The following is a 26,834-nucleotide window of genomic DNA, read 5'->3' on the forward strand; positions in this document are numbered from 1 at the left end:
CATGGTCTCAAAAAATAATTTGTTGATGGATCGATCGATCGATCGATTGGAAATATTATGATGCGCATCATGGGAACCACCGAAAGGTGATGCTGTGTGTAGGGTAGCAGCAGCCAGAGACACTTAACAGAGTCAGTCAGTCAGAGAAGAGAGTCAGTCAGTCAGTCATTGACTCAGGAGAAGAGGAAGGTCTTGAGTCCGAATTTGAACGATGAGGGGAAAGAGTTCCAGATTTGGGGAGCACCATCAGCAGCAGAAAACGAGAGACCGACCGCCAATTGTGTAAAGAAGGTTGACAAAGGGGGTTTTGCAGCCACTAACCATGTATAAGCTTGTGTTATTGTGGTTCCAAAAAATCTACAAGGTATGGTCTGTCGACTGTATAGCAACGCCTAAGAAATGATACATTTAATATTGTAATTTGATGAGAAAAATATATAATTTGTTATGGTCGCATAAGGCTATACTAGGTGGCTTTTAATGAGACCGCAATCAGCTCTAAATGAATCATCTCATTACTTTGTGACGTATAAGACGGTCGGAAATTGCGACGCTGTTTCACGTGTGATTCGTAGCGCAAGCCCTCTATTAGGTACAATACGCCCCCTAAAGTCGGCATGTGATAGGCTTTAGAAGGCAGTGACATTGTAAGTTTTATAATAAGGTTGAGGATATATCTCGTTCTTTAACATGTATACATCACCTTTATACAATTAGAGCATTAAGCCCGAATTATGTCTAACGGGAGGCGTCATTTGCTTATCACACCATCATCGGCCGAGTTTTGATCCTTAAAGTGGCTCTGTAGGAACATGTTGCAAGAAGGTATTGCAGTTCTAACGCGACAATCACTCGCAAACATCTCAAGGCTCGAGGACAATTGGCACCCCTACCCAACATTGTTCTATGAGAGGCGTTTCTCATTTTATAGTCCTATTAAACTGTCAGAAACTCTGTTATCAGTGTAACGCAATTAAACAAGACACAAAGCCCATGTACCCCTTGAACTCCCATCGACAGCTGTGTAAAACCTCACAAACAGGTAATTTTAACACGTGAGAAATCACTGTTGAATTCTGCGCATCATTTGGTGTCTGGAACGCTCTTTCTTGCGATGTTAGGAAGCCACTGGAGCTATGCACTTTTGAATTTAGATTGGAAAAAAATATATAATAGAATTGCTTTTTGTGTTTGGTTTGTTGTCCTTCCCCCGCAACTTCGATCGGCTACGTACGGGGTGAAATAAGTTCAACGTACATACATTTGGCTCCTAAAGGTTTCGCTGCTTCATCAGCGTGCCTAATGAACGAGTGGCAGGTCCCTGTCTGACACGGGCCCTGGGTGCAAGCAATGAGATTGAGACCCCCAACTCGATCGCTACACCAGTAAGTCAATGAATGAGACCAACTATTGCGCTAAAGCCGAATGCAACATGCTTACTACGTTATGACAAGGGGTAAATATATATATATCTGTTGGGATTCAGCGTCACGACGTTCAATTCAGGAGTTCGCTTATACGTTTTTGTTTTTTTACATTGTGGCGAATGTAGCGGTCTCTGGCGGCTGGTGTAGTCACGCCAAACCATTGCAAGGCGACCAGAAACGCTGTCATGTGCGCGAATCAACAACGCGTGTTGCCGCGAGCTGAAGAATCGACGTCAACCGATGAATCAACGTGACCGTTACACCCCGAGCAATGGTTGTGGATAAACCAAAAACAAACAAAACCAGGGGGCCGATGGCAGTGTGGTAGAGAGCTGAGCTCTCTGAATTACCTGCAGTGGCACATCGGCCCTCTTGCGTTTCTCGGCCGCAAAAAAAAGGGTGTTCACGTCTCGATGACCCTCGTTGGAGGTCGCGTGAGGAAGGGCCTTCGACGACAAAGGCAGCGGCGATTCTCAGCCTCACTCCGGCAATCTGCATCAACGGGGCTCAAAGAAATCCGCGGCAGTCCTCAATTGCCTTTTTGTTTTGCAGGCTGCTACGCGGTTCTACTCTTAGAAATATGATTGATTCATTTGCCGTACGGTATTACGGGGGGGGGGGGGGGGGGGGGTGTCGCCGGTTGCTTTAATCTGTCTTTAATCCGAACTAATTGTGTTTACGGGTCCTCCCTATTTATTTTGTTACACAGTGTGTATATTATAATTCGTTTCTGCTTTTTACATTGACTAGTTTTACCGCACTGACTCTCAGCGGTCTTTGAATGTATTTTCTCCTTTAGCGCATGTCTATTCCAGATCTCCATCCTTTACTACACGTATATGTTTATGATTCTGGTGGCTGTGCATTGCATCCTGTTTGGTGAATTGTGCATTATAAATAAAGTTAATGGCAATGAACTAAATAATCGAAGACCATTATATACATACCATCACTGGCATTAGTGAGCCACCAATTAATATCACTGCTGCCGTGGATTTCTAATGAATAAAGCTAGTAGCTTAAATCAATCATCTGACGTTACGCATTTCCACATAAAACAAATAGTATGTGTTTTTTTTACTTTGGCCTATTCGGCATCGAGACTTGTGTTAATCGGCAGCATTTTGAATAAACACGTAAACTTTGAACTGGTTTTGCCCTACTAGGGCTTATCAGCAGGGTCAAGTGTCTTCTTTCAACATCATGGGCCATCAGTGCAAAATGCACTCCAAATATTTGTTTTTACGGACTGCCCATGGCATAGAGAGAGACAGAGGGCACGTACCGATAACATCTGCATTTGTTTAGCATGATTGACTGCTGATGAGCCCCAAAGAAGCTGGGTATTCTACTTTCATGCGGAGACATTGTCACGGAAAGGGGATTTACTAAATTGACGCCAGTAGGCGCACTGCCGATGGGACATCGCCCGCGACACCGCGTGCCCGAATATCGCCGCGTAATAAATGTGGTCCATGTACAACTTCTACGTGGGCTCGCAAATTTGCTCGCTCGCTCGCCCGCTCGCATTAACGCCACGGGCCGGACCTCGCTACCGTGACGGACCTCGCGTTGCGCGCCCCCTTGCCCAGCTCGCGCGACGCGTGCAGCCTGGCCACCCCTTTGCTCGCCGCCGCCGCCGCCGCCGCCTTCCCGTGTCTCCACGTGGGGCCGTTGGCGTCCGTCTCCTGCAGGGACAGCGCGCGCCGATGGGCGAGCGCCTTCCCGGACGCCGGGTTCTTAATCGGGGGGTGCCCGACGGCGGCGACGGCGGCGACGGCGGCGGCGGGGTCAGCCGAGCGGGCTCCCCCCCAGGGGATCAAGTGGGTGGAGGAGGCTGCACCGGCGGCATCTGTGGCGGCGGCTGCGAGGGATCGTGGGGCGTGGGAGGCCACGCGGTTGGCATCGCGTCCCATGGCCGTGTGCACCTCGCCCACCACGGACTGGACCCAGAGGCGGCGGCCCAGCTCCTGAAGCACGCGGCCCTTGTCGTGCATGAACTGTTGCTCGGCCACGGAACGGCGTCTGTCGGGTCGTTGCGCGGGGAGAGAGACAATCGGAAGACGTGCGTCACGTGAAAGAAGTTTAAAGTGCGGTTAAGTAGTCGTTGAACAACAATGATTATAGAACGCCGCAACTTGATTGCGAATTGTTTAGCCGGTCAGAAGAACGCAAGGGAACGAGACGACTCAGAGATCTGAAGAAGATAGATTGAATAACATAATTCACGTGCTAAACCTGCACAGCTTTCAAGATGTGATAGCATTCAGAGCGTTCACGATGATTTGGTCATAGGTAATATAACGAAATCATTAATTACTGTAATTATAAAAATGAAATAATGATAATTAATAATTTCGTTATCTTTAACGGCATTTAATTAAATAATTATGCATTTGAATGATAATAATTAAGTAATTATAATAACGAATCATAACCGACAAATAGCTACAATCATTTCATAAGAATAGGTTTTACCCTTTCTGCCAATAAAACAGTCGTGTTAATATGTTAACACACCAAACTGAAACATTTTGCAAGGAATCATGTCTGCATTACCCACATATACTTGTGGTGAGCATGCAAACAAAAACTCTGATATTATACGCATTGTCTTATTATATTTATATCTGCATTGTGGTTACAATAATTTCATTTAAACAAAGATCACCTTCAACGCCCTCGTTATGCGTGAGTTTCATCAAACCAAAAAAGGGTTTGCAGTGTAGGAGGAAACCGGAGTGTACCCGGAGAGTAAACGCCCTATGTAACAGAGGGGGAAACGCTCAAAAGTTCAAACGTACGGACGCACAACCCGTTTGCCGCACACCAATCCTCTGGCCAGGCTCGCAGTCCAGCGGGATTTTGGAGTTTCAGCAACTCTCCATCATCCACCACCTCTCGACTCGTAAGTGCTGGGTTACTGTAGTGCACCACCAACCAACCAACCACCACCACCACGACAAATCCAAGCATAGGCAATGATGGGAACACAGGGGGGGGGGGGGGGCAGAGTGGGAAAGCTCACCCCCCCCCCAAATCTTTAGATGGTGGCGGCAGGAGTGGTCAGCATGCTGTGCCCCCTAAATTACCGTATAAGCCTTCATTAGCTCCTTTGAATACTTCACATTACCCCCTCCCCCCTACCACCATTGCTACTTGATCCAGCTCGTTTCAGAATCATTTAAACGCCCTGGAATTCAAGGGACGAATCAAGCGTTAGAGATACAGCTTCGTGTCTCTATACTGCACCATCTTTTATTGGTCGCTGGGTGTCTCTCGCATAAGAGACTGTGACTGGTTGTCTCAATTAGCTCCTCCTGTCTGAAGACAGACGATCAGAGCTTCCACTGTCGCGGGTTTAAATACAAGTGTAGAGTTCGAGACATTAAAGATAAAATTGAGTCAAAATGGGTCGATCACGCGAAGAGTTTTGAGTTTCGGCTCAATCTAAAAGATCATACGTTGGTCCCTGCCATAGGAACGTGGAAATTAACCCATCAGCAGTGCAACACCAAATGAATGTGAGTATTGCAGGATGTGCTTTGAGCAGTAACGCCATGGAATGTTGTGTGTACATTTATGTACATTTATGTTTGTCTGTGAGTGTGCGTGAATGCATGCGGGGAGCGGTAGTGCAGTAGTTCAGACACTGCGCTCCGAACCTGAGTTCAATTTCTGCTCACGACAAACACCAGTGACGAATATCTGAATCGGTTCTGGGCCTCCCTCTATGTCGACTCAGCCTTAAATGTTGACCCGATGTGGTGTGTAAACATCAGCGTTGGGGAGACAAAGGCGGCCGGGCGCGGTGCTGACCACACACCCCCTTTGTGTGCCGTGCCGGCCTTCATAGGTGCTCGCTAACAGCAATTGCCCCAACAGTCTGTAAAAGGCTTTGCGTGTGGCCATGTGTATAACTGTGAGTGTCTGATTGAATGGTTATATTTGAATTAATCTATGATTGTGTGTAAAAGTGTGATTGCTATGTGTGTGAGTCTGTGAGTATTCTTATATGGACAATTGTGAGCGTCTGTGTGTCTGAATGTGCATGTACATATTTGAGTGTCTTCCTATGCATGAATGTGTGTCTCTGTGTGTTTCTGCGACCCTGAGGATCTGAATATGAATTTGTGTGTTTGACTGCGTGAATGTCTATGTGTACAAGTGTATGAATGTGACAAGTGTGTGAATGTGATTTTAGGTGTGCCTCTGTGTCTCTGTGAGTGGGTTAATGTCTATGATGTGATGACTAAGTATAAGTCTGTGATTGTGTTTGAGTTTGTGTCTGTGAATGTGTGAATGTGTCTGTGTTTAGCGTGTATCAGTGTGTGAATGTGTGAATGACTAAGTGCGTCTGTGAGCGTGCGTCTCTGTGGGTGGGACTGTAGCTTAGTGGTTCACGACAAACACGGCGACCGGAGTTCGATTGATGGCCAAGGGCGAATGTCTGAACCAATCCTGGGCCAACCCTAGATCGACTCAGCCTCAAATGGGTACCTGGTGCGATGTGTAAACATCGCCACTGGGGAGACAAAGGTGGCAGGGCTTGGTACTGGCCACCCACCACTTCGCGTGCAGTGCCAGACTTCATATGTGCTACTTTGCTAACAGCACTTGCCTCAAAAGTCTATTAATTCTATACGGGGGATCTTTGTCTGTGAGATAATATTTGTGAGTATAAGCGTGATGGGCGGAGATGGCACACGCCTGTAATCGAGCACTGAGGAGGTGTGGATTGGTGGATCGCACAAATGTTGTAAAACTCCCATTCTGTGGACGTAGAGGCGCCGTACCCTTGGCTTGCCAGGGGAATGCGTTACAGCGAAAATGCAGACTCACATTTTCAGAATGCAGCACAGCGAAAATGTGCACTCACATTTTCGCTGTACTGCATTCTCGTGGCATGGGATAGAGTTCGTTCATTCCAGGGGAATGGTCGCGAAAGCCTACGTGTTAAAATGGGATAGAGTGTTTCCCCCTCTCGCACCAGGTACATAAAATAACCTGGTGAGGTGTATGAACATTGGGGAGACAAAGGCGGCCGGGCGTGGTGCTGGCCACCCCACCCCTGTCATGCACCGTGCCGGCCTTCATCATAGGCGCTGCTCGCAAACGGCAACTTGCCTCCAACAAGTATTTGTCTGTGAGTGTCTGTGTGTGTCTGTCTTTGTGTCTTTGTGTGTGTGTGTGGGGAGCGGCGTTGCAGCGGTTAGCGCTACGCTGCGCTACGAACCTGGCGACACCGGGTTCGATTCCCGCTCACGGCCAACACCGGTGACGGTTATCTGAACCGGTCCTGGGTCTCCCCTAGGTCGACTCAGCCTCAAATGAGTACCTGGTGCGATGTGCGAACATCGCTACTGGGGAGACAAAGGCCGGCGGGGGCAATGGCGTTGGCCACCCCACTCCCTCGTGTGCCGTGCCGGGCCTTAACAGGCGCTCGCTAACGGCACTTTGCCCCGGCAGTTTGTTCAGACGAAGAGATCTTTCGTCTTTTTTTTTCTCTCTCTCTATTTCTGTGCGGATGTCGCTCACTGGAGGCCCGTGTTGCGCGAGTCCGCTGGCAGCCCACTCGAGCTGTTGATCAGCGACAGCAGGCAGAGCAGAGCCGCGGCGCGCACCGCGCACCCAGGATGACACTCCGACGCGAACATCGTCTTCACCGCGCGCCTCCCGGACGAGTCTGCACAGCGAGAGACGGAGATGGCACGGCATGAGCGAGAGCCGATAGCGCCGGACACCCCGTGCGTAGATAGTGCAGGGTGCTTCAAAATTAGTTTTTTCAACACTGAGCGGTTTTTTTTTTAATGGGGAAAAGAACGGATATATATACACACACACACCCACACTGTAACGTGGTAACAAATGTGTGTTTGTAGCTTCAAAATTTGAGAGAGTCTCTCCCACGTGTTCGCCATCGTCGTTGTCAACGCGTGGTGCCTGGGAATCGTCTCCAGGTGGTCTCCAGAGCCCGGAGGCGGCGGCACATTGCTTGCGGTGTTGTTGCAAATTCTCAGAAGTGTTAACATTTTTTGTTGTTGTTGAAGCACCCTGTATATAAAGATCAACACCCCCTCCTCCTCCTCCTCCCACCCCATTGTAGCCGAACATCACGTGCTGTTAGAAAGCACCTGTGAAGTTCCTAGCCCGGTGGGCACGGCACACGAGGAGGTGGGTGGCCAGCACCGCGCCCGGCCGCCTTTGCCTTCCCAATGCTGATGCCTTAAACATCGCACCAGGTACTCATTTAAGGCAGGACCGGTTCATTTCTATCCGTCACTGATTTTGGTCATGAGATGAACTCGGGTCGCCGGGTTCGTTGCACAGTGCCAATACATCACTTATTGCTCCCCAAAAGACAAAGATTCCCCTTATTGGCTTAGCAGACTGTTGGGGAAAGTGCTGTTATGAAGGCCGGAACGGCACACGAGGGGGGTGGGTGACCAGCACCACGCCCGGCCGCCTTTGTTTCCCCAATGTTGATGTTTACACACCAGACCAGGTATTGGCTTATGGCTGATCCAACAGAGGGGGGAGGCCCAGGACCGGTTCAGATAATCAATGTTGTTGGCTGTAGGCGGGAATCGAACTCGGGTGGCCGGGTTCGTAACGGTGCGTGCTAACCTCTATACCACGGGCTCCTCACTTACAATCAAGCACAAACATCCCCCGTTAAGCCTGTAATAGACTGTTGGGGCAAGTGCTGTTAGTGAGCACCTGTGAAGGCCGGAACGGTACACGAGGGGGTGGGTGGCCAGCACCATGCCCGGCCGCCTTTGTCTCCCCAGTGGCGATGTTTACACACCGCTCCAGGTACTTATTTGACGCTGAAGCCACCTAGGGGAAGCCCAAGATCGGTTCAGATAATCGTCACTCGTGTTGGCCGTGAGCGGGAATCGAACTCGGGTCGCCGGATTCGTAGCGCACGCTCATAAAAAAGACCCCCCCTTAAAAAAAGATCCCCCCTTAAACATACTGTTGGGGCAAGTGCTGCACGCTCACACACGCTTACAGACACGACTAACGATAGTACTACCCCACTATCAATAAATAGTGATTTTATGGCTAAAATGGGCAATTGTCACAACTACAGTTAATCGAGTAATGTTTCACCTATGACAAGCAATCCCTTGTTACTTAAAATTATTTATTTATCAAACATCGGTAAGAATTTTGAGACTCAGACGATTTCCTGAGTAAACAATTGGCACTACGGCATTTTATTATGAGCATTCCGTCTTCCGCCAACTAAATACGAAATTCTGTAACTTTTATTTTTTCAAGGGTTGATCATCCTTACACGTGGGACCTTATTGTGTCTGGCGATTTAGCCGGGCGGTTCCTGCAACGCACGTCCAGTAATCCAGCACTGTGGAGACAGCAGCGAGGATTGGTGGATCGCACAAATGATGCTAAACTCCCTTCCCGTGGGCCGCCGAGAAGGCCATACCCCTGGCTTGCCAGGAGAAGGCCATACCCCTGGCTTGCCAGGAGGCCATACCCCTGGCTTGCCAGGAGAAGGCCATACCCCTGGCTTGCCAGGAGAAGGCAGTACAGCAAAAAATAAATGTGGACTCCACAAGTGCCGTCCGTATGGGATAGAGTGTTTCCCCCTCGCACGCGTGGGTTTTCTCCGGGTGCTTTAGGTTCCTCGCCACATGTAAACACTCATTAATTGGCCGATAACTCCTTCATTACATAGAGGATCGCAGAGCTTGGGCAATTGTTAGCGCCGGCTCATCGCGTGGCTGCCTCGGTCTGTGGTTCCTCCTCCTCGCGCCTCTAAGACGTCCTCTTTCTACTAGAGCGAGCGGATACTGTGCCGTGGCGTATTACAAGTTGAAATCATAATTATTTCAATTTACAAATAGTCACTCTATCTCAATGTGTTTAACGGACGATTAGATCAACCACTCGGATACTAGGAATGCACATCATTTAAAGATATATAAAATACCTCATGCAATACCTATCTAAATATTTCACTTTGTTTCTTTTAGGTTTAAAATTATGATCAATTACCCTCGGCATTGCTTGACTGCACATTGCAGTGAATCTGGCATTAGGTCGGGCACACTGTCTCGCTTCATATTTACCGGGTCTCCTTAGAAAATATGACTATTTGTCTTAATATTGTGACGTTTCGGGCAACGACCCTTCCTCAGAGCACTTAGGCTACCTCTCTGACCTCTGTAGGTGCTGTGAAAAGGGCCAATGCCCTTAAATGTCGCTTATTATATTTGTCTTTGTAAAGCCAGAGTGTCACTGACTAATGTATTAAAAGTTGATTTTATTTGTTCATATGTGTCAATCGGTGATAATCTCATTTAAAATAACTACACATACAAGATTTAATAAAATTAAATAAAACTCCACGTAAATAGCCTTACCTGAGCTGAGTTATAATTACGTTCAGCAGCAGCAAACAGTACCCTCTCCCCAAGCAAAATTCTGAACTTTTAAAATTCAGGCAGGCACAAATAAGTAATAGGCTACACATTTTTTTTTTTAGTTACTGGGGTTTTAAAATCGCTGCAAAGTTGCAGCGTTAAAATCCAAGGTGGAGAGGTTGGTCTCGCCAGTGACTGTCACTGAATTTTATCTTGTAGATAGGTCATCATCTATTGCAGGCAGTGAAATTCAACACGGACACATCGCATGCAAATACAACCATACAACTTCTCGGCGTCTTATTCAAATTCAACCAAATATTCACCGAACATGCAAACGCACGTGCACATAATCACAATACTGTTTAGTACTCATCATCATCATCATCAAACTAACTGCTTTCATTTTAAAGACGAGTGAAAAACCGCTCAAGGGTACAGCGAATATACATTAACATCACTGCGCTTTGGTGTTAAATTAGGTTATCTGTACAAATCACTTCTTATCGTACATTACGACTGAGAGACACACACACAGAGACAGACAGACGCGCACACACACACACACCACGTACGAGTCTCGCCACTCCACCACGTCCGCTGCTGCGAGGAATTGCCATCGGCGCCGGCGAGCGCGTCGCTTTTCCTCGGGCTCAAAAAATGCAGGGAATGCGTCTATACCCTACCTATGAGATAAACAGTCTGAAATAGAAATAATACTCACCATCGCGTATACCTCTCAGCCGCTCCAAAGCCATCATAGCCACCGTCAATACAGGACGGACGATACTGAAGAATACTTGGTACAGAATATAGATCTTGTAAGCTTTAGCCCTATAAATCTATATATGTGCCTGCAACAACCAGCAGCAGCAACTTGTGTTCTACGTACACTGTCCCGTTACACGTTACCCGTTAATGCCAAGTAGTTTCGTATGTATGTAGTATGCTGAACTTCTTTCGCACCGTCCGTAGCCAACCGTGCGAACCCGCAATGAAATGTTTTGTGAGTATATCTGCTGTACTTTGTCGACACGTAAGAGTCGCGTCGAGGCTGATTTGTACCACGTACAGAGAGACAAATAATCCTTATATACTGGTGGCCCTCAAACTATATATATCGAGGCTTGTGTCATCATTGCCCAATCAAACGCATGTTTTGTGCCGATATCTCATTACGGTAATGTGGTGTGGGCGTCGTGGGGTTGGTGTTGTATGAATGGGCCCACCACTTAAAAACAACTTTTCATTAAGCGCCACTGGATAGCGCAGATGGGGCGCTTATTATTATTTTACAGCTCCACTTTCAAGACACCCCCGCTCCCCAACCCCTGCACTATCCTTTGTTGTGTTTTGTATAATTCGACTGAATAGTTAATGTCATTATTGCTTCATCGTTTACACATTTCCCGAGCCAAGTGGGACATCACCCGGGGTAATGACGGAGCTTCGAGTGGAGCCGGTTTTGCGCAGCGGTTGAGCGCGCTGCGCCGTAAACCCAGCAACGTGAGTTCGATGAGCGGCCAAGGCTTACATCAGTGGTGAGTGGTATCTGAACCAGCACCCACGCCGCTCTCCCGCCGCCACGCAGTGTGGGTTGCAGGGGTCATTTGACGATATTTCACCACGCTGGGCAGTGCGGATTTGTGAAGGCGGGAGGGGAGGGGGAGGGGGGCATAGACGCGGGAGCATAGAAGTACGTTCAACATTGGATTTTGCTGGAAAAAACTCTGCTCTGCTGTTCATAACGCAGCCCAGCAGCATCCCTGTAACACATTATGCACTAACCAGGCACAACCTGCTTAGCTTCTGAGATCTGACGAGTTCACGGGCGTTCCGGGGTAGTTTGGCCACAGGATCATCATGTATCCGCTGCTGGATGAAGGCCTCCCCATGTCATCGCCATCTCTCACGGTCCTGTGACGCCACCGATCCATCTCGCTTCTTCGTGTGAGCTGATCTCGTCTCTTCATCTCCAGACCTTCGAGAGCACAAGTGAATGGGGAGAAAACGGTTGTATCCGGAGAAAGCCTACTCGTGTGCGGGTAATAGCACTCAGCGCTCCGCAAATACAGATTAAATGAACCGACTCGATTGAGCGAGTGAACCAAAGCTGTCTGTGGAGCGCACGTAATTTCTGTGCTGCCACCTCAAAGCACCTCCCAGCAACACTTCTATAGCACCTGGCAACAACTGGTGGTCACCCGTGCCAAGCATCAATATAACCTCCTGTGTGACCTAACGGCCAAGCCTGCACGGAGATAAACAAACTCAGGCTCGATGATAATCGTCATTTCAACTTGTAATGCGAATAGTAACAGTCAACAATTGCCAAGGGTCTGCGTTATCGGGAAATAACGAGTGTTTACATGTGGGTAGAAACCGGGATACCCGGATACAATTGACGCGTGCGAGAGGGAAACGCTGTATCCCACGCAGACGGAACGAGTTGAGTCCACTCTACCCGCCCTTCTCCTGGAAAGCCAGGGCATGGCACCTCGACACCCACGGGGAGGGAGTTTCGCAACACGCGTGTGCTCCACCACCAAACCCTAGGCTCCACGGGGCCATACCAGTGCAGTATAACACGATTCGTACAACGAATTGTGTCGCACTGCCCTCTGCTACCCACCACGTAGCATCGCAAAGTTTATGGCAGACACATGCACGGAGGCCGCCCATCAGAGCACACTAATTCCAGGCTCAAACCGGCTGAGCTTCTGAGATCTGACGGAATGGCTGCCGATTGATGCCGAGTGTGCAGAGTCGGAGGTGATTCGTGAAACGTCCTCCGATGTTTCAAATGGATTGCGAGTCCAGGGTGCTAGCAATTAGCACATGAATTCACCAAGCCCGTGGTATCATCTGGATCTCAGGTGGAGTGAGTTGATGGTCACGGTGCTTTGTTTCAAGCGATTGAATAACACAACAGCAAAACATATTACATTGGGGTTGTTACTTAAGACGGATATATCATAACGGTCAGAAAAAGGATGATTTCACTGACATACGTAAAACACTCTTTGCAAGACATATAAAGGTGTTTCCAACCTGAGCGGTGGCGCTGTGGTTAGCACACTGCACTATGAACCCGGCCCCTTGAATTCGATTTCCGTTCAAGTGATCCCACCACTTCACCCAACCGGCTCTGACCATCGTGGTGAAGTATGGTTAAACAACCCCCATCACCGCCACGGCGTGGGGAGGTCTTCATCGAGCAATCGAATAACAAAGGTGCCAGACACTATTATGAATGTATATGTACCGTATACTGCACAAACGTTGTTCTCAGACGGTCTCTCATAAAAGGGGGCCAACAGTGCCACAAATTGATGTGCTCCTGGAATAGTGGCACTCGCTTCACTCGAATGGAAACACTAAAACAGCACGCGTGCTTACACAGGTGCGATCATCTGTACACACGTCCCCGGCCTCACAACCTCTGCCGTTTACACAGAAGAGTTGAAACGCAAAAAAATACAACCGACAGATTTCTTTGTGCACTCTGCTGCGTGTCTGGATAGCACGACACCCATCCGCGCTCGCGTATATTTATATAAGAGCCGAGCCGCCGGGCAACGTTCAGGCGACGTTTATTATTATTATTGTGCATGCTTTCGAGACATTTTTTCGTAGCAAAAAAAACCAACCCGGAGTGCCTTGTGGAACTTGCGTCGTTTTAATTAATCGTCTGCGGTCCACCACCATTATCATTTCAATTTATAACGCGCACAGTATTCACTCGTTCTCGAAGGGAGAGAACGACTCAGAAATCGCGAGGAGGAAACACAGATAAGTGGAGAGGCTCGCCACGCGATGAGCCGGCGCCAACAACTGGCCAAGCTCTGCGGTCCTCTATATATGAAGGTGTTATCGGCCAATTAATGAGCGTTGACATGTGAGAGGAAACCGGACCACCTGGAGAAAACCCACGCGTGCGAGGGGGAAACACTCTATCCCATTCAGACGAACAGGTAGAGTCCACGTTTTGTAATGAATTGCATTCTCTTGGCGAGCCAGGGTATATAGCACGTCGAACGCCCACGGAAAAGGGGGTTTTACAACGTTTTTTGCGATCCACCCACCCTCGCCTCCACTGTCGTGGATTACAAACATGCATTACCACCAACGCCGGCTGATCATCGTCGTCGTCGTGACAGCAGGCTAGCGACTCAAACTGTAGTTATATGTGACAGGCTGGACATTTTGATGTGTAGCTGTGTCATTTGATATTAAGATTCGCAAGAAAGTCACATGCTTTTTCAATTATGTATCATGCGGTTATTGTTGTACAATGTCCATCCTTCCATTTCATCATCCGTTTCCGCGATGAAACTGATATTATTATTCTGTTTTTCACAGTTCTTTGTTTTCCTCTTAAATCTAAATGAGCTCCCGACTGGAAAAATAAAGGGCATTCAGAAACACAATCTTCACACATGCAATGAACCACGTGGTTGATCTAAATGAAGTCACGTGGCTCAATGAGCCAATTGCAGCAACGATCTCCATTGCAAAAGGGTTCGTGAACCTCAGTGGAATGTCGCTCGGTTAAAGGACATCAATTACAAACATACTGTAATCGATGGCAAAGAAATGGAACACGTCCGAGATGCCAAAGGAGATGAAGCGATGAATTCAGTTTCTGTGCGGGCGCTCGGTGCATTGTTACATTGCAGGATCGTTTGAGGTGGTAGTGGATTAGGGAGGCCTGTATCCAGCAGTGGCTTGACCATGGCTTATGAGGGTGAGACATTAGACGTTTCCCACAAATTGTTCATAGGCGTATCTCCAAAATCCAACTTGGAAGGCCCTTTTTCAAAAGAGGATCACGAATATAAAATGTATATCACGTGGTTATACAATGATGCAATGTAACAATGACACAATAGGGTCAAGGGTTCCAAGTGGCTCTATAATCCAACAGAAATCCTCGACTCCATAGCAGAGGGGATTGTGGATCTCGGAGGAAGGACCGTGAGAGGCCTTCTTCCGGCAGTCGGTTGATCATGGCTGCTGACGATGAATTATATCAATGTATAAAAAAGTATCCAACATCTTTGAATCAACGTGGTGATGTGATCCAACAGAAAGCCATTTTTTTCTTGTGAAATAAATCTTGAACCAAAATTTGGAACTAGCAGCAGCGGCGGCGATGATTCCTAAGGCACAATCAAAAGAGGGGACAACCAGTTTGGGAGGGGGTGGGGGACCCACCTGATATTAGAGGAAGGCCCTATAAGATCCACTGCGTCAGTCTAAAACTTAATAAGTGAGGGACTAAGAGAAGAGCTTGGAGATCGTGTCCACTGTTCAACTTATGCGGGGTATGGTAGAAGGAATATATTGCGAGGTGTCGTGACATCAACAACAGCTTTGGTCGTGATGACCTATTGACCTTGAATGGGGGTACACGGCCCCATCATCCCTGTATTGAATCGCAAGCGTTTAATGGAAGACGCGACCCACTTATATCGTAGACACCGCACCTAGGCTGTGTCTCGAAGTGTCCGCCGAGTGTGAAGCTTAGTAGATGAGAGCAGAGCTAAACGTGACGATCAGTCGAGTCAATTTGGCAGTCAAACAAAGTCACTCTCATAGTTATCATACTTCACTGTTAGTGGTGTACCTAACGTGTGATGTGACGGGAGAGGTAGCAGCAGAGTGCGTGGAGGGATAGTAGAGCGAGATGAGGCAGACTGGAGCGGACCTACTGAGAATCTTGAGAGAGATATTGACATTTACCCGGAATTGGATTGGGAGCCAGTGGATGGATTGGAAGTGTGGGTGTGATGTGGTCCCATTTACCAGGTGCGCTTGCATCTGTAAATCACACGTGGTTAAGGGCATCGATACCTGCATACATCACATCGACTTCTGCTTAAATTACATGCAGACGTAGTTAATAAAGGGGCCGTCCATAAATGACGTCACGCACCAAGGGGGGGGGGGGTCAGACATTTGTGACGATGTGTGACGGGGGGGGGGGGGTTGAGAAATGTGACGTCACATAAAAAAATACGCAACTTTAAATACATATAGACGACACGTTCTACTTAATTAAATCGACTTTTTAATAAATGTTTTCTCCTACAACATCAGAGTGCAGCGCCACATTAAATACGCACTACAATGACAATAGTTTAAAGCGATTTGAAGCATGTTTTATTTTGGAGGGGGGGGGGGCAGCAGAGCTTTGTGACGTCATATTTGAGGGGGGGGTCTGACTTTGTTGTGACGCCGCGTGACGATGGGGGTGGGGGTCGAACATCGTCAAAACTCGTGTGACGTCATTTAAGGACGGCCCCAAAGGGCTCCAACGCTTTGTTAAATAAGACCTTCCAACACGTGCTTGACTAACGGACATCAACGCATGGTGAAATAAAGGACAGGCGGCTGAATAAATCACACGGCGCTTGGTTAAACAAACGGCACGAATGCCTCCATTAACATTAGCGAAGAACATCAGCGCCTTATTAAACACAATACACGAACGCGTGGGTAAATTAAGTCACTGGAGACACTCAGAGCCGTTGCCTAGGCTATTGCGAATCGGGGGCAAACGTCCCGGGGCCCCGCGCATTGTGTGTGGGGGGGGGGGCGCTTCCATGCGCTTCGACGTCACGGTGTGAATTGTGACACGTTCGCTTTAGTTCGAAGGCGGCGTCGATTGAACGGTTTGGGGGGGGGGGGGGAGACCCTACACAGTGGGATGCGACCCCCCTGCTGATACCCCCACAGCCCCCCCCCCCCCCCCCCCATTAAACAATAGACGCGTGGAAACCGACGACACAAAATTTGCGCGAGCACGTGGTCGATCAAAGGAGGAGAAGATCGTCACGGCACCGCCACCACGTGGACAAGCTGGGGGGGGGGGGGGGGGTGCCACGTGACTGCTGGCGGGAATCAGCTGGCGGTCACGTGACTCGCCGCCCTCCCGAGTGAGTGGTGGTGGCGGCGTCGCTTTCACGTCTCCGCTTCGGTGGTGGTGGTGGACGTCGCAACAACAACAACAATAACAACAACAAAAACCTCCCCTCCTTGCCATGTCCCACCCATGGGCCGCCGCTGGTGGCGGCCAGGTGAGCCTCGACAACGTCTCGCCGCCTGTGCGAGCCGCGCGTAGTTGTCGGCGGCTACCCGCGGTGCCGCAAGGCCGCGCACTCGCGGCACCGTCTCTCGGATAGAAGTCCCCGCCGGGGCAGGCGTCACTTCTCCCCCCACCTGCCTCACCCCCACCCGGGCTCGGGTCGGCCTCGGCCTGGACGGGTTGTCTGGCTGCGAGGGTTGCTGGAGATGTCGGGGGCATTGAGGTGGCGTCGCGTTGCTGAGGAGGAAGGGAGGAAGAAAAAGGGGGTTCACAATGTCCATGTCAAGAGAGCTGAGCCCGCGCAGCTGATGAGAAGGGAGGGGGGAGTCTTCCGTATACATTCCGTATACATCTGCCGCAATGGTTAAAAGTGTGGCTTCCCGAATCAAGTGGTCTCAGCCCGGTTGGCAATGACTGTGCAAGGTGGGGTGGGTGGTGGGAAATAATAATTTTCGTTACATTCGAGACCGCACGTGGTTTATAACTCGCCGTTTGTACCTTTTGGCTAAGTATGAAGAGTTGGGTTTCTATTGGACACGCATCGTTAGCGCCTTCACAGCTGGGGGGGGGGGGGGCACGCGTGAGGAGGTGCGTGGTGTGAGCGCGCGGCCAACGCCACCAGGTTGACGATTCATCATCTGAACCGGACCTGGGCCTCCTCCTAGGTCTACTCGGCCTAAAATGAGTACCTGATGCGGTGTGGAGTAAACGTCGCCACTGGGGAGACAAAGGCGGCCGGGCGTGGTGCTGGCCACCCACCCCCCTCGTGTGCCGTGGTGCTCATTAACAGCACTTGTCCCAACAGTCTGTTAAGGCTATTGGGGCCGGGGGATCTTTGTTTTTTGGTGTGATGATGACGATACGGATGCTTCGTGTGGATAAAAGTAAGTCGTAGGGGGACATCGCTGATACGGGGTGATATTACACGACCTTTTTGTGACAGTTTGTAGTTGACATTAATCTTGTCAATTTCGCCGATAGGACATTTGTCAATCATCGGAGAAAAAAAGAAACGTTTCTCCATCCTGCTGCCGCTGTTGCTGATGAGGAGCCCACTGTTAAACAGGCTTTTGCACTTTGGTGACAATAAATATGTGGATTGTTTATGCAGCAAAGCCTCAACAGTGTCAAGTCTACATTATTTCCCAGGACGATTTCACATTGGGTTATTTGCCCGTCTTCAGGTGTGTTTGCCAGGTGGGAATAAACCGGGGGAAAAAAAAAACCTCATGTACAGGGCTATAACACTTAAAGTTTTGCACAGATGGGTTCATGAACCCACGTGTTATTCAGCCATCCGCTGACCATTTCACAGCCGAGTAAATTTGGAAGTTTCACAAATCTGTGTAAACCATCAAACATTGCCTTCAAAGTAATTGATTAAATTATGTGTGCTCAATCATGCCTGGCTAATGATCAGAATCAAGGGAACGTCCATGCGGCTTCTTAGCTGCCATATGTAGAATATCTGTTTTTGTGTGAAGTGGTGAAGGTGCGAAATAAGTTCAACATACATACAAGGTGTGGGAGGGGGGGATGTAGGTCAGTTGGGGCAGTTTGCCCGTGGAATCAGATACGAGGGGGCCTCAGAGCATTTAGCCAAAGGCCCCCCCAACATCTTTTCAATGGCCCTGTATTCTACCATGCTGCTTATGTGTTCAGGTAGAAAGTCTCATTTCATAAGGATCTACATCTTCCAAGTTGACAAGGTGGATCGCAAGAACCGTTAGTCATCACTTAACTGAATATATTACCCAGACGTGGTCCGCTCTGAGTACCAACTGAAGCACCGGTACATCTTGTATTCACAGGCACGTGGGAATGGGGATGACGAGTCTGGTGATGAATTTGGCGGCTTCGAGGTAAGATCCTTAACTTGTACAAATCAATGTATGAGCATATTTACGCGCAACACGGATGGATGACGCTGCTCACGGTGCCATGCATGATGTGTGCTGTACGTTAGACGGCGGACCCTCTGCCTGATGGGGGAGTTCCGGTTCCTTCTGCGGCCATTCCTTGGGCAGCCTTTCCCGTGGGTAAGAAGCACACGCGCTTACCGGTATATGTACGTACGTATCTGCGCCTCCAATTAGCACGGATGGCTACGTACGGTGTGAAAGAAATTCAACAAACGTACGTTTTTCCTCATTGGTAATTGGCTATGTATGGTATGAAAGAAGTTCAACTTGCGTATGTATATACGTATGTATGTTCAACTTCTTTCGCACCATACGTCGCCAACCGTGCACTAAGGAGACTGAGAAATTTGGAATATTTGAATGCAGTTTCAAATAATTGAAACGTGTAGAATGTTTTGCCAGGCCTGATCTGTGTCCCCTTGGTTTAGGCATGCCTCCAAGCGCCACCCCAGACATCCTGCTGGACCAGTCTTCCTCGCCGCCTTTGGGACCCCTTCCCGATGCCGCGGCTTCAAGCATCGGCCCTCAAGCAGGCCTGTCTGACCTACACTCCTCTCTGCCAGTGAGTAGCTTCCTAACCCAGTGGGATTACACCAGTTTTTCTTCTTTAGTCCTCTGCCCTTTCGCAGATCCTCGTCGGAAGCTCCCTCCACCCTGTCTGAAATTGAGCTTCTTCATTTCACAGTATGAATCCTCCGTTCGTTGAAGTTGTCAAACAGAATCTTTCTATTTCTACCTCTCAACTTTTTTCTCAAAGTCTGTCCTTTCAGATCTTCATTCACCTCTGAGAAACCGGTTATGGCTCACAAATAAAATCGCCTTTTGTTTCATGTTATCGCTTGACCTACATTGTTTGCAAACCGATGTGCTGCGTTTGTGCTTCCTGTTGGTGTTCAAGCATGATCCTTGCCTCACTGCATCCTTGTATTGTTTGAAGCCATGCTCCTTGCACCTTACATTTGAAGACATTCTACAAATATAACATCAGTCATCTTGTGAACCTGAAATTGTTGCATGATATAAGTAAACCATATGAGTAAACCTGCCTTGTATGTACATCATATGTCGTAACATTTTGCCTCATTGAGTGCCTACAATTACTGAACTTCGAATAAGGTAAGAAGATTGACATTCATTGTGGTATTGTGCCACAATCAACAGATAACTAATACATTTACACTGTATATATGTTATATATTATGAGATTGAGCGGTGTCACACTGCGACTTGGTTACGATTCCCGGTAACGACTAATATTATTGACAAACGATATCTGAACTGGTCCTAGGGCACCAACTCCACATCAGAAACTTGCACTAACCAACGCAGAGAAATATCAAACAACTCCAATGACCGATTCCTCCATCCAAAAGATGATTGACAAAGGCCCGTAAAACATATATACAGCTCTCTGATGGCGGCCTCTTTTTGTTTGTGATCGTTAAGGCCTAAATGATGTTGTTCACCAAAGGCCTCTGTGAGCTCTTCTGGAGCGTCTGGTCCTGCCAGTCCGCCCGCAACCTCCCCACCTGACGCCATCATCAACGCAGCGGCCGTGCCAGGGCAGCAGCGGCGGCAATCGGTGGAGGTGGACGCCGCCACTGCCGCCAATGCCGCCACTGCTGCCACTGCCGCTGCTTCCACGGAAGAGGAGACACCACCGCCGGTGTCGGTGGGGCAGTTCGAGGCTCTGCTCGCCAAGCTCAGTCTGGCAGAGCAGGAGAAGCACCGGACACAACAGGTCGCTTGGCCGATACGACCATCAATAATGCAACGCAATACGATACAAATTTGGATTTGTACAGTGTTTAAATATGACCGAGTCTGAAGGCGCTGTTGTCCGAGTGTGGTGACACGCACGTTTGGATAACGGGAAGGCACTTGCCACATGTCACTGAACCGCTGGATCAGTTTGCAAGAAGGCTGATAATCTTGCTCACCAATTTACTTGACAATTTTCGCGAGAAGTTGCAGAAAATCTATGTTGAAGTTTCTTGAAGGACATTCATAAGAGAAGGCAATTGATATACATCCGTTCAGAGCCAATCAACAAATTTAGCTCTTACTAAATATTAAGGCAACAAATTAACGTTCTACAAGAGCCATGCATATCCACCTGCTTAATTATTATTGTGAATGACGGGAGCGACTTGCACTCGCAGGTGTTGGAGGGCTTGCTGACGAGCAACGTGGGGCTGGAGCGACGTCTCGCTGATGCCGAGGCGAATGCGGCAGCCGACCATCGCGTGCGCTATACGGAGATGCAGGTCTTGCAGGCCACCCCGCCGTCACCGGCTCACCGCTTTTCTATCCTCAAACTCACACTTCTTTCGCACTGTACGCAGCCAACTATGCTAATCAGAGGTGTGGGGAGATACAGCAAACTGAACACAAAAAGCAGTTCAATCACACTTCTATTCTCAGTGTTGTTGCATGCGTGAGTTTGGGCTGTGTCTGTGTGTGTGTGCTTGTGTCCTCCATAGACACTCCCAAACAGCACTTGCCCCAACAGTCTGTTGAAGGCTATACGGGAGATCTTTGTATTTTTTATGGCCTCCGCTTTGAATCTGGGGAACCCAGTTCGATTTTCGACCACGGCTAACATCAGTGGTGAATATCTGAACCAGTTCTCGGCCTCCCCTAGGTCGACTCAGGCTTAAAGAAGTATCTGGTGTGATGTGTAAACATTGGCATTGGGGATACCAAGGCAGTCGAGCGTGATGCTGGCCACCCCGCACAAAGTGCACCTTGCCGGCATTGCCAACAGGGCTTGCTTCAACAGTTGGTTAAAGGCTGAAGGCGGATCTTTGTCTTGGTACGTGTTTGGGTGTTGTGGGTGTGTGTGCATTCGCAGGAGAAACACCAGAAGGAGTTGGAGGAGCTCAGGACGGCTGGGCACGAGGCACTTGCCATCATCGTGGAGGAGTACAAGGTGTGTGTACTATTACTGCAGCCATTGCTTAAGACGTATCTTTGTTTTATCTTGTATGTTGTCCATTCTACACAAAGGCAACTGGTGTGTATATATAAGGGCCTTTGTTTATCCAGGGAAGCCCCACTGAGCCTCAAGAGGTCCACATTGAGGAGGATCCTGTATTGGGATGTTTGGCCAGTACAATTATTGAGTGTTTGGCTTGTAGGAGAAAACCCATATGCATGAACGGATACAACTCAGAGACCCCACTCTTTTAGATTCAAGAATCCAATCCTGCACTATCCTCTCATGCTTACCCCACAATCCGAGCCTACAACACTTGGTAATCCGAAGTAGGTCACGATCCATGTACTAACTAGGCGCAACCCTGCTTCGTTTCCGAGAACTGACGTGATCGGGAGCATTCCGTGAGATTTGGTCACGTGTGATTTCGGTCATATTTGACTAAGCCATTCATCTAAATCCATATTTAGAAAGGTAGTTTTTACTTTTGGGCCAAAATTTTTGTGTTTAAATGATCTTACATAATTTCATTTTAAAATTAAGGTGGCAAGTTACAGATATCACATGATAAAGGTACAAATATATCTGAATTAAAGGCTTCCAAGCCATCTTCATTTGAACGTTTTTAAAGTTATTACATCACTGTGCTCCCTAAGAAATGTCTTCTGTCGATAACAAAAACAATGGTCTTATTAAAAATGCAAGGTTCATCAAACTCTTTGAGACCCGTTGGTCTTGACAATGTTGAAACATAATATAGAGCTGTTCAAGGCTGTCTTTGCCCCCCTGTCCCTGGAAGCCAGGCATTTTGGGTAAAGTTCATCACCCCAAGTGAGGGGCTGAGTCAAGTATCTTTAAATGTCACAGTAGCGCACAGCTCTCCCATCAAGGGCTACTGTCATACGCAGATAATAAACAGCAGTGGTACCACGAGAGTGCACCTGGTGCAACTTGTTTACGTGAGTGGGAGGCCATTTTTGCGTGGGACCACATGTTGCAAGTGACGGTGAAATGTTTTGTCACAGGATTGTCAGCAGTGTGGCTGGCAGGCGGACAGGGCTACAGATTGGGTTACAAAGCATGGCAAGCATCCATATACGTTATGTTTGTTCGCCTTTGTGCCATGTTCAGAGGCCTGGGTAGACCTCGCTAGATGCTGAAATTGCTTATACTGGAACAAGCCATGGGGTGCATTGTCTCTCAGGTTCCCCAAGTTGTGGTTTATTGACTGTTTGCTATGGAGGTGTAAAGTTGTGGCTGGTATATCCACGTTCCGGTTTCAGCATCTCTGTTCGATTCTCACTCCTGAATTGAATCCACATGTGTCGACTCCACCGATACAAAATGCCAAGGCAGGGACCTCTGAAAGATTGACTTGGTATGAAGGATATCGATGTAAGTACTGGAGAAGGAATAAAGGTGTCTAGGTGCAGTGCACGCTCTGTTCATACAACGTCAGCACGTCAGCACATCAGCGGTACTCTTTTGCACCGTCTTTCATATCCATCCACACCGGTGGTATTTCATTTGGACAGCTGTGTGTGTGTGTGTGACTTTTTCACTTGACACGAATGCATGTTTAGCTCACGTAATTTATGGGGGAAACTGATTTAATGACGTCGTTTTTTGCTTGCCCTGTCTGTACTGATGGGGACCATTACGCTGCACCTCTAAGACAATTACCTAATTGGGAACCCGCTCTTGGGTAGCTCGAATTGCATAAAGAAATGATAAATTTTTCCCCGTGGTGTGTATTGTTCCGCGTGCATCCGGGCAATGTTTGATGACAGGCCCTGAGCGTGTCGGCGGTGCAGGAGGCCAACGAGGCCGGCGAGAGGCACGTTCGCTCCGCGTTGGAGACCCAGGTCCAGGCGTGCCAGGAGCTCATGTCCGCACAGGTCAGCCTCCCGCCGCTCACGCCAAGACTGCCCTATTCTCAGCTGGGAGAGATTTACTCAATTGCTGACAAGATTTAATTTTGCGCCGTGCTTGCTGAATTTGGAAACGAATCGCCTCTTACCCATTGATTCAATGAATGTTGGTGATTTCAGTTGAACTTCTTGTTTTAACACATTGTAGTGAATGGTTAGTGCCTCTAGTGGCTGCAGGGGTGATATGAACCCATGGAAACATAACAGTTATAATCTGCAGCTCTTTACTCATCCGCTGCTGAATTTAAACCTTCCCACACCCGTCATGGAGATTGTTTGACCATACCTCACCACCTGGGCTCTCCAGGGCTGCTTCAGATATCACTCACCACCATCACCAGCCGTGGCCAGGAAGTAAACATTAGTCCCCGAGTTTCTAGCACGCTGTATGTATGCATGTTGAATTTATTTCGCACCGTACGTAGCCAACTGTTCTAATCGGAGGTGCGGGGGAAGGACAACAAACTACGCTAAACTTTGCTCCACTGCCCTATAACGTATCCGAATTTAAAATTATGGAACCTTCATTTTGTGATGCATGTATTGTGAGTTCACAAATGTATTTTAATTGATAAGTTAATATAATCAGACTTTTGTCTCGATGAGCACTCACTTAATTATATCTAACGTTCATGTCTGCTGCATGTGGAGGGTAGTCGTGGTGCGGTGGTTAAGCGCACTGCGCTATAAACCCGACAACCTAAGTTTGAAAACCGGCCACGGCTAATATCAGTGGCGAGTGATACTTGAACCGATCCTAGCCACACCTTTCCTTCATCAACCTGCACTGATGTACGTGGTGAAGTATGGTCAAAAACTTCCGTGACCCTCGCAACATGGGGAGGCCTTCATCCAGCGATAGATTGTCAAGCAGCTGTGATTTATAATTCAGTGCTATATATATATGGAAGTGTTAAAGGTAAAGTTGGGACAACAGCAATTATTTAAGCCTCTTTTAAACCGTTATCAAAGGGCAGAAACAGTTATTGTGGAAGTTGGGTTTTGTCAATTATATTAAGTCCAGGCTAAATACAGTGAAAGGAAAGGCAGTGTATCAGCCCAAACTGACAACACTCTCTCCAAAGTATTATTTGAAAATGTTTTGGGTGCTTGGGGTCAAGAGTGGGTCACAAGCATCGGGTCATGTGGATCTATTTCTATTTTGACCGAGCCTTTCTGGTGAGCTGTTGCTGATCAAAATAGGTCTGTTTTGTTCGGAAGTCGTAAAATATAAAAAAGGATTACAACTTGGCCCAGATCTGTTGGTGTCAGTGGCCGTGATAGTCGTCATGGGGGGGGGGTTGCGTGATGATCACGGTGTCTGGATTGTGTTTGCGCTGTGTTGCAGCATGAGAGGCTGCGGGCCCTACTGGAGGAGTGCCGCTTGGCGTGTGAGGAGCGAATCGCAGAGGCTCTGCAAGAACAGACGGCACAGCACAAGGCAATGCCTCCGCAGGCCACACCCAAACAACAACAAACAACTTATTTCACTCTCCACCACCATGGCATCTATGTGCTTTCGGCTAATAAAGACATCACCCCCTGTAGCCTACACAGGTTGTTGGACCAATTGCTCTTGTCAAGCACCTGTGAACGCTGGCACGGAACACATTTTAATGTTTTATTTATTGTATATATTTTTTGTCTTTCCCCCGCTCCTCTGATGAGCACGGTTGGCTACGTACGGTGTGAAAGAAGTTCAGCATACGTTCAAGGATGTGGTGTAGCCAATACCACGCCTGGCAGCCTTTGTCTCCCCAAGGCTAATCATTACACATTGCACTAGGTACTCATTTAAGGCTGAGTGAAACTAGGGGAATAACATTCACAGAGGTTAAGTGGCTGTAAATTGGAACGGTGGTGCTGGGTTTGCAGTGCAATGCACTGGCTACTATGGTATCGCTTCCCACTTTTAGAGGAGGCTAAATGCACTGTTGGAGGTCCGTGAAGAGTAGACGGGGATCTCAGAGTAGATGTCAAAGAGCAGACCCATGTGTTAACCCTGGGATGTGGTCCAGAAATACTCGGGACTCTTTTTAGTTTTTGGGTCTGGAATACCCATTCAGGCAAATAATGTGTTTGCCCATGTAAGCAATGTGATTTGTTGGTTCCTTTACATTATCTAAGAAGTTAAAGGTATTTGTTTAAGGGTATGCTAGAGTCTGTCATTTGTATGCAAAGGCACCATGCTGGGTCTCTTGAACCTATGGCTGCATCCTAGGGTTCAAGGGCAGTCTTGCACTTGTGGGCCACTGTGTGAGCAAGTGAGATGTTTGTGCATAACTTGGTGAATTGTAAGTTTAATGTAAGGTTTTTCTGTCTTGTTCACTATTTCTACCCAGCATGCTGTCGTTTTTTTATTTGGGTCTGTTATCACGTGTTCAGTTTTGCCGTTGTGTGATCCAGGTCTCCCTTCAAGAGACTTTTAATTCTTAGAGACTTAAATGAAGTAATTGTTCATGCTGCATTACCACAATTATCAAAAATCGAAACATTCATCAAGAACACAATGCCCCTTTTTAATTGCGCATTTTAAAAATGTGCAATATAGAGTCCGTGCCTAAAATGCCACCTAGAAATATTTGTTTCTTTTAAGACCACAGTGTTATTGACGAATGTGAGTTTGGTTGTTGTTGTTGTTGTTGCCAATTTAATGATTGTGTTATTGTGCTGTGAATGCCTGGCAGGCTGAGGTTGAGAAGTGCCTGGCAGAGGAGGTGCAGAAGAACGCGGAGGCATTGAAAGCGGCGGTGGAGGTGATGGTGGCATTGCATATGATGCTGACGATGGCAACCACAGTCGGAATGTTTATAACTATGAGGTTATTGTGTGGCAATGTCATTGTATATTCTTGGGTCTTTCGGTAAAGTCAGGTTCAAAGAAAATATCAAAAAACTTAGACGTTTCGATGGCAACACAGGCAATCGTCATCAGGAGAAAAAAAGAGTGGGAAAGCTGCTGAGGCAGGCTGTTTTCAAGGTTTGAAATGGGTGTAGCCTAAGGGTCATAAACGATGTGCGCGGGGCTAGTTATGTTAATGTGAGAAATTTGCATGTCAATGTATGGTCTGAGAGCTACTTCCACGACGACGAAGCTGCGGAGGTGGCCATTGTATTGTGAGAGATTAGCATGT

The 26,834-nt window shown here is 48.0% G+C and overlaps 2 protein-coding genes across 4 annotated transcripts in view; one reads left to right on the forward strand and one right to left on the reverse strand.

The window, feature by feature from the left end:
- Nucleotides 1-28: 28 nt before the first annotated feature.
- Nucleotides 29-11,245, reverse strand: LOC116939947 (uncharacterized). Of its 2 annotated transcripts, none has more exons than XM_032949024.2 (3): nt 10,545-11,245; nt 6,966-7,113; nt 29-3,452 (listed from the first exon to the last, which is right to left on the reverse strand). In XM_032949024.2, the coding sequence occupies exons 1-3, from the start codon at nt 10,579-10,581 to the stop codon at nt 2,957-2,959; spliced, it is 681 nt and encodes a 226-aa protein (XP_032804915.2). In that variant the 5' UTR covers nt 10,582-11,245; the 3' UTR covers nt 29-2,956. The 2 variants fall into 2 exon arrangements, with proteins under 2 accessions (XP_032804915.2, XP_032804916.2); XM_032949025.2 differs by lacking the exon at nt 10,545-11,245 and adding an exon at nt 10,396-10,525.
- A 5,487-nt stretch (nt 11,246-16,732) lies between these two features.
- CCDC91 (coiled-coil domain containing 91) overlaps nt 16,733-26,834 on the forward strand; it is a 33,566-nt gene continuing 23,464 nt past the window's right edge. For both annotated transcript variants that reach the window (XM_032949026.2, XM_032949027.2), the window contains exons 1-10: nt 16,733-16,902; nt 18,722-18,772; nt 18,877-18,949; nt 19,261-19,394; nt 20,304-20,573; nt 20,995-21,099; nt 21,687-21,764; nt 23,561-23,668; nt 25,050-25,142; nt 26,389-26,457. In XM_032949026.2, coding sequence (XP_032804917.1) covers nt 16,867-16,902; nt 18,722-18,772; nt 18,877-18,949; nt 19,261-19,394; nt 20,304-20,573; nt 20,995-21,099; nt 21,687-21,764; nt 23,561-23,668; nt 25,050-25,142; nt 26,389-26,457 — 1,017 coding nt within the window. In that variant the 5' untranslated portion in view covers nt 16,733-16,866. The remainder of the gene's footprint in view (nt 16,903-18,721; nt 18,773-18,876; nt 18,950-19,260; nt 19,395-20,303; nt 20,574-20,994; nt 21,100-21,686; nt 21,765-23,560; nt 23,669-25,049; nt 25,143-26,388; nt 26,458-26,834) is intronic.

Source organism: Petromyzon marinus, chromosome 7, assembly GCF_048934315.1.
Source record: "Petromyzon marinus isolate PM22_M1 ecotype Great Lakes invasive population chromosome 7, UKy_Petmar_22M1.pri1.0, whole genome shotgun sequence".
Taxonomy (NCBI): Eukaryota; Metazoa; Chordata; class Hyperoartia; order Petromyzontiformes; family Petromyzontidae; genus Petromyzon; species Petromyzon marinus.

Excerpts from the sequence above, each read along its gene's own strand:
- LOC116939947 (XM_032949024.2), bottom strand. The coding sequence starts at position 10,581 with ATGATGGCTTTGGAGCGGCTGAGAGGTATACGCGATG. Across the intron at positions 7,114-10,544 it reads GCTGAGAGGTATACGCGATG|ACTCGTCCGGGAGGCGCGCG; the intron begins GTGAGTATTATT and ends CTCGCTGTGCAG. Across the intron at positions 3,453-6,965 it reads TCGCGCAACACGGGCCTCCA|ACGCCGTTCCGTGGCCGAGC; the intron begins GTGAGCGACATC and ends ACGACCCGACAG.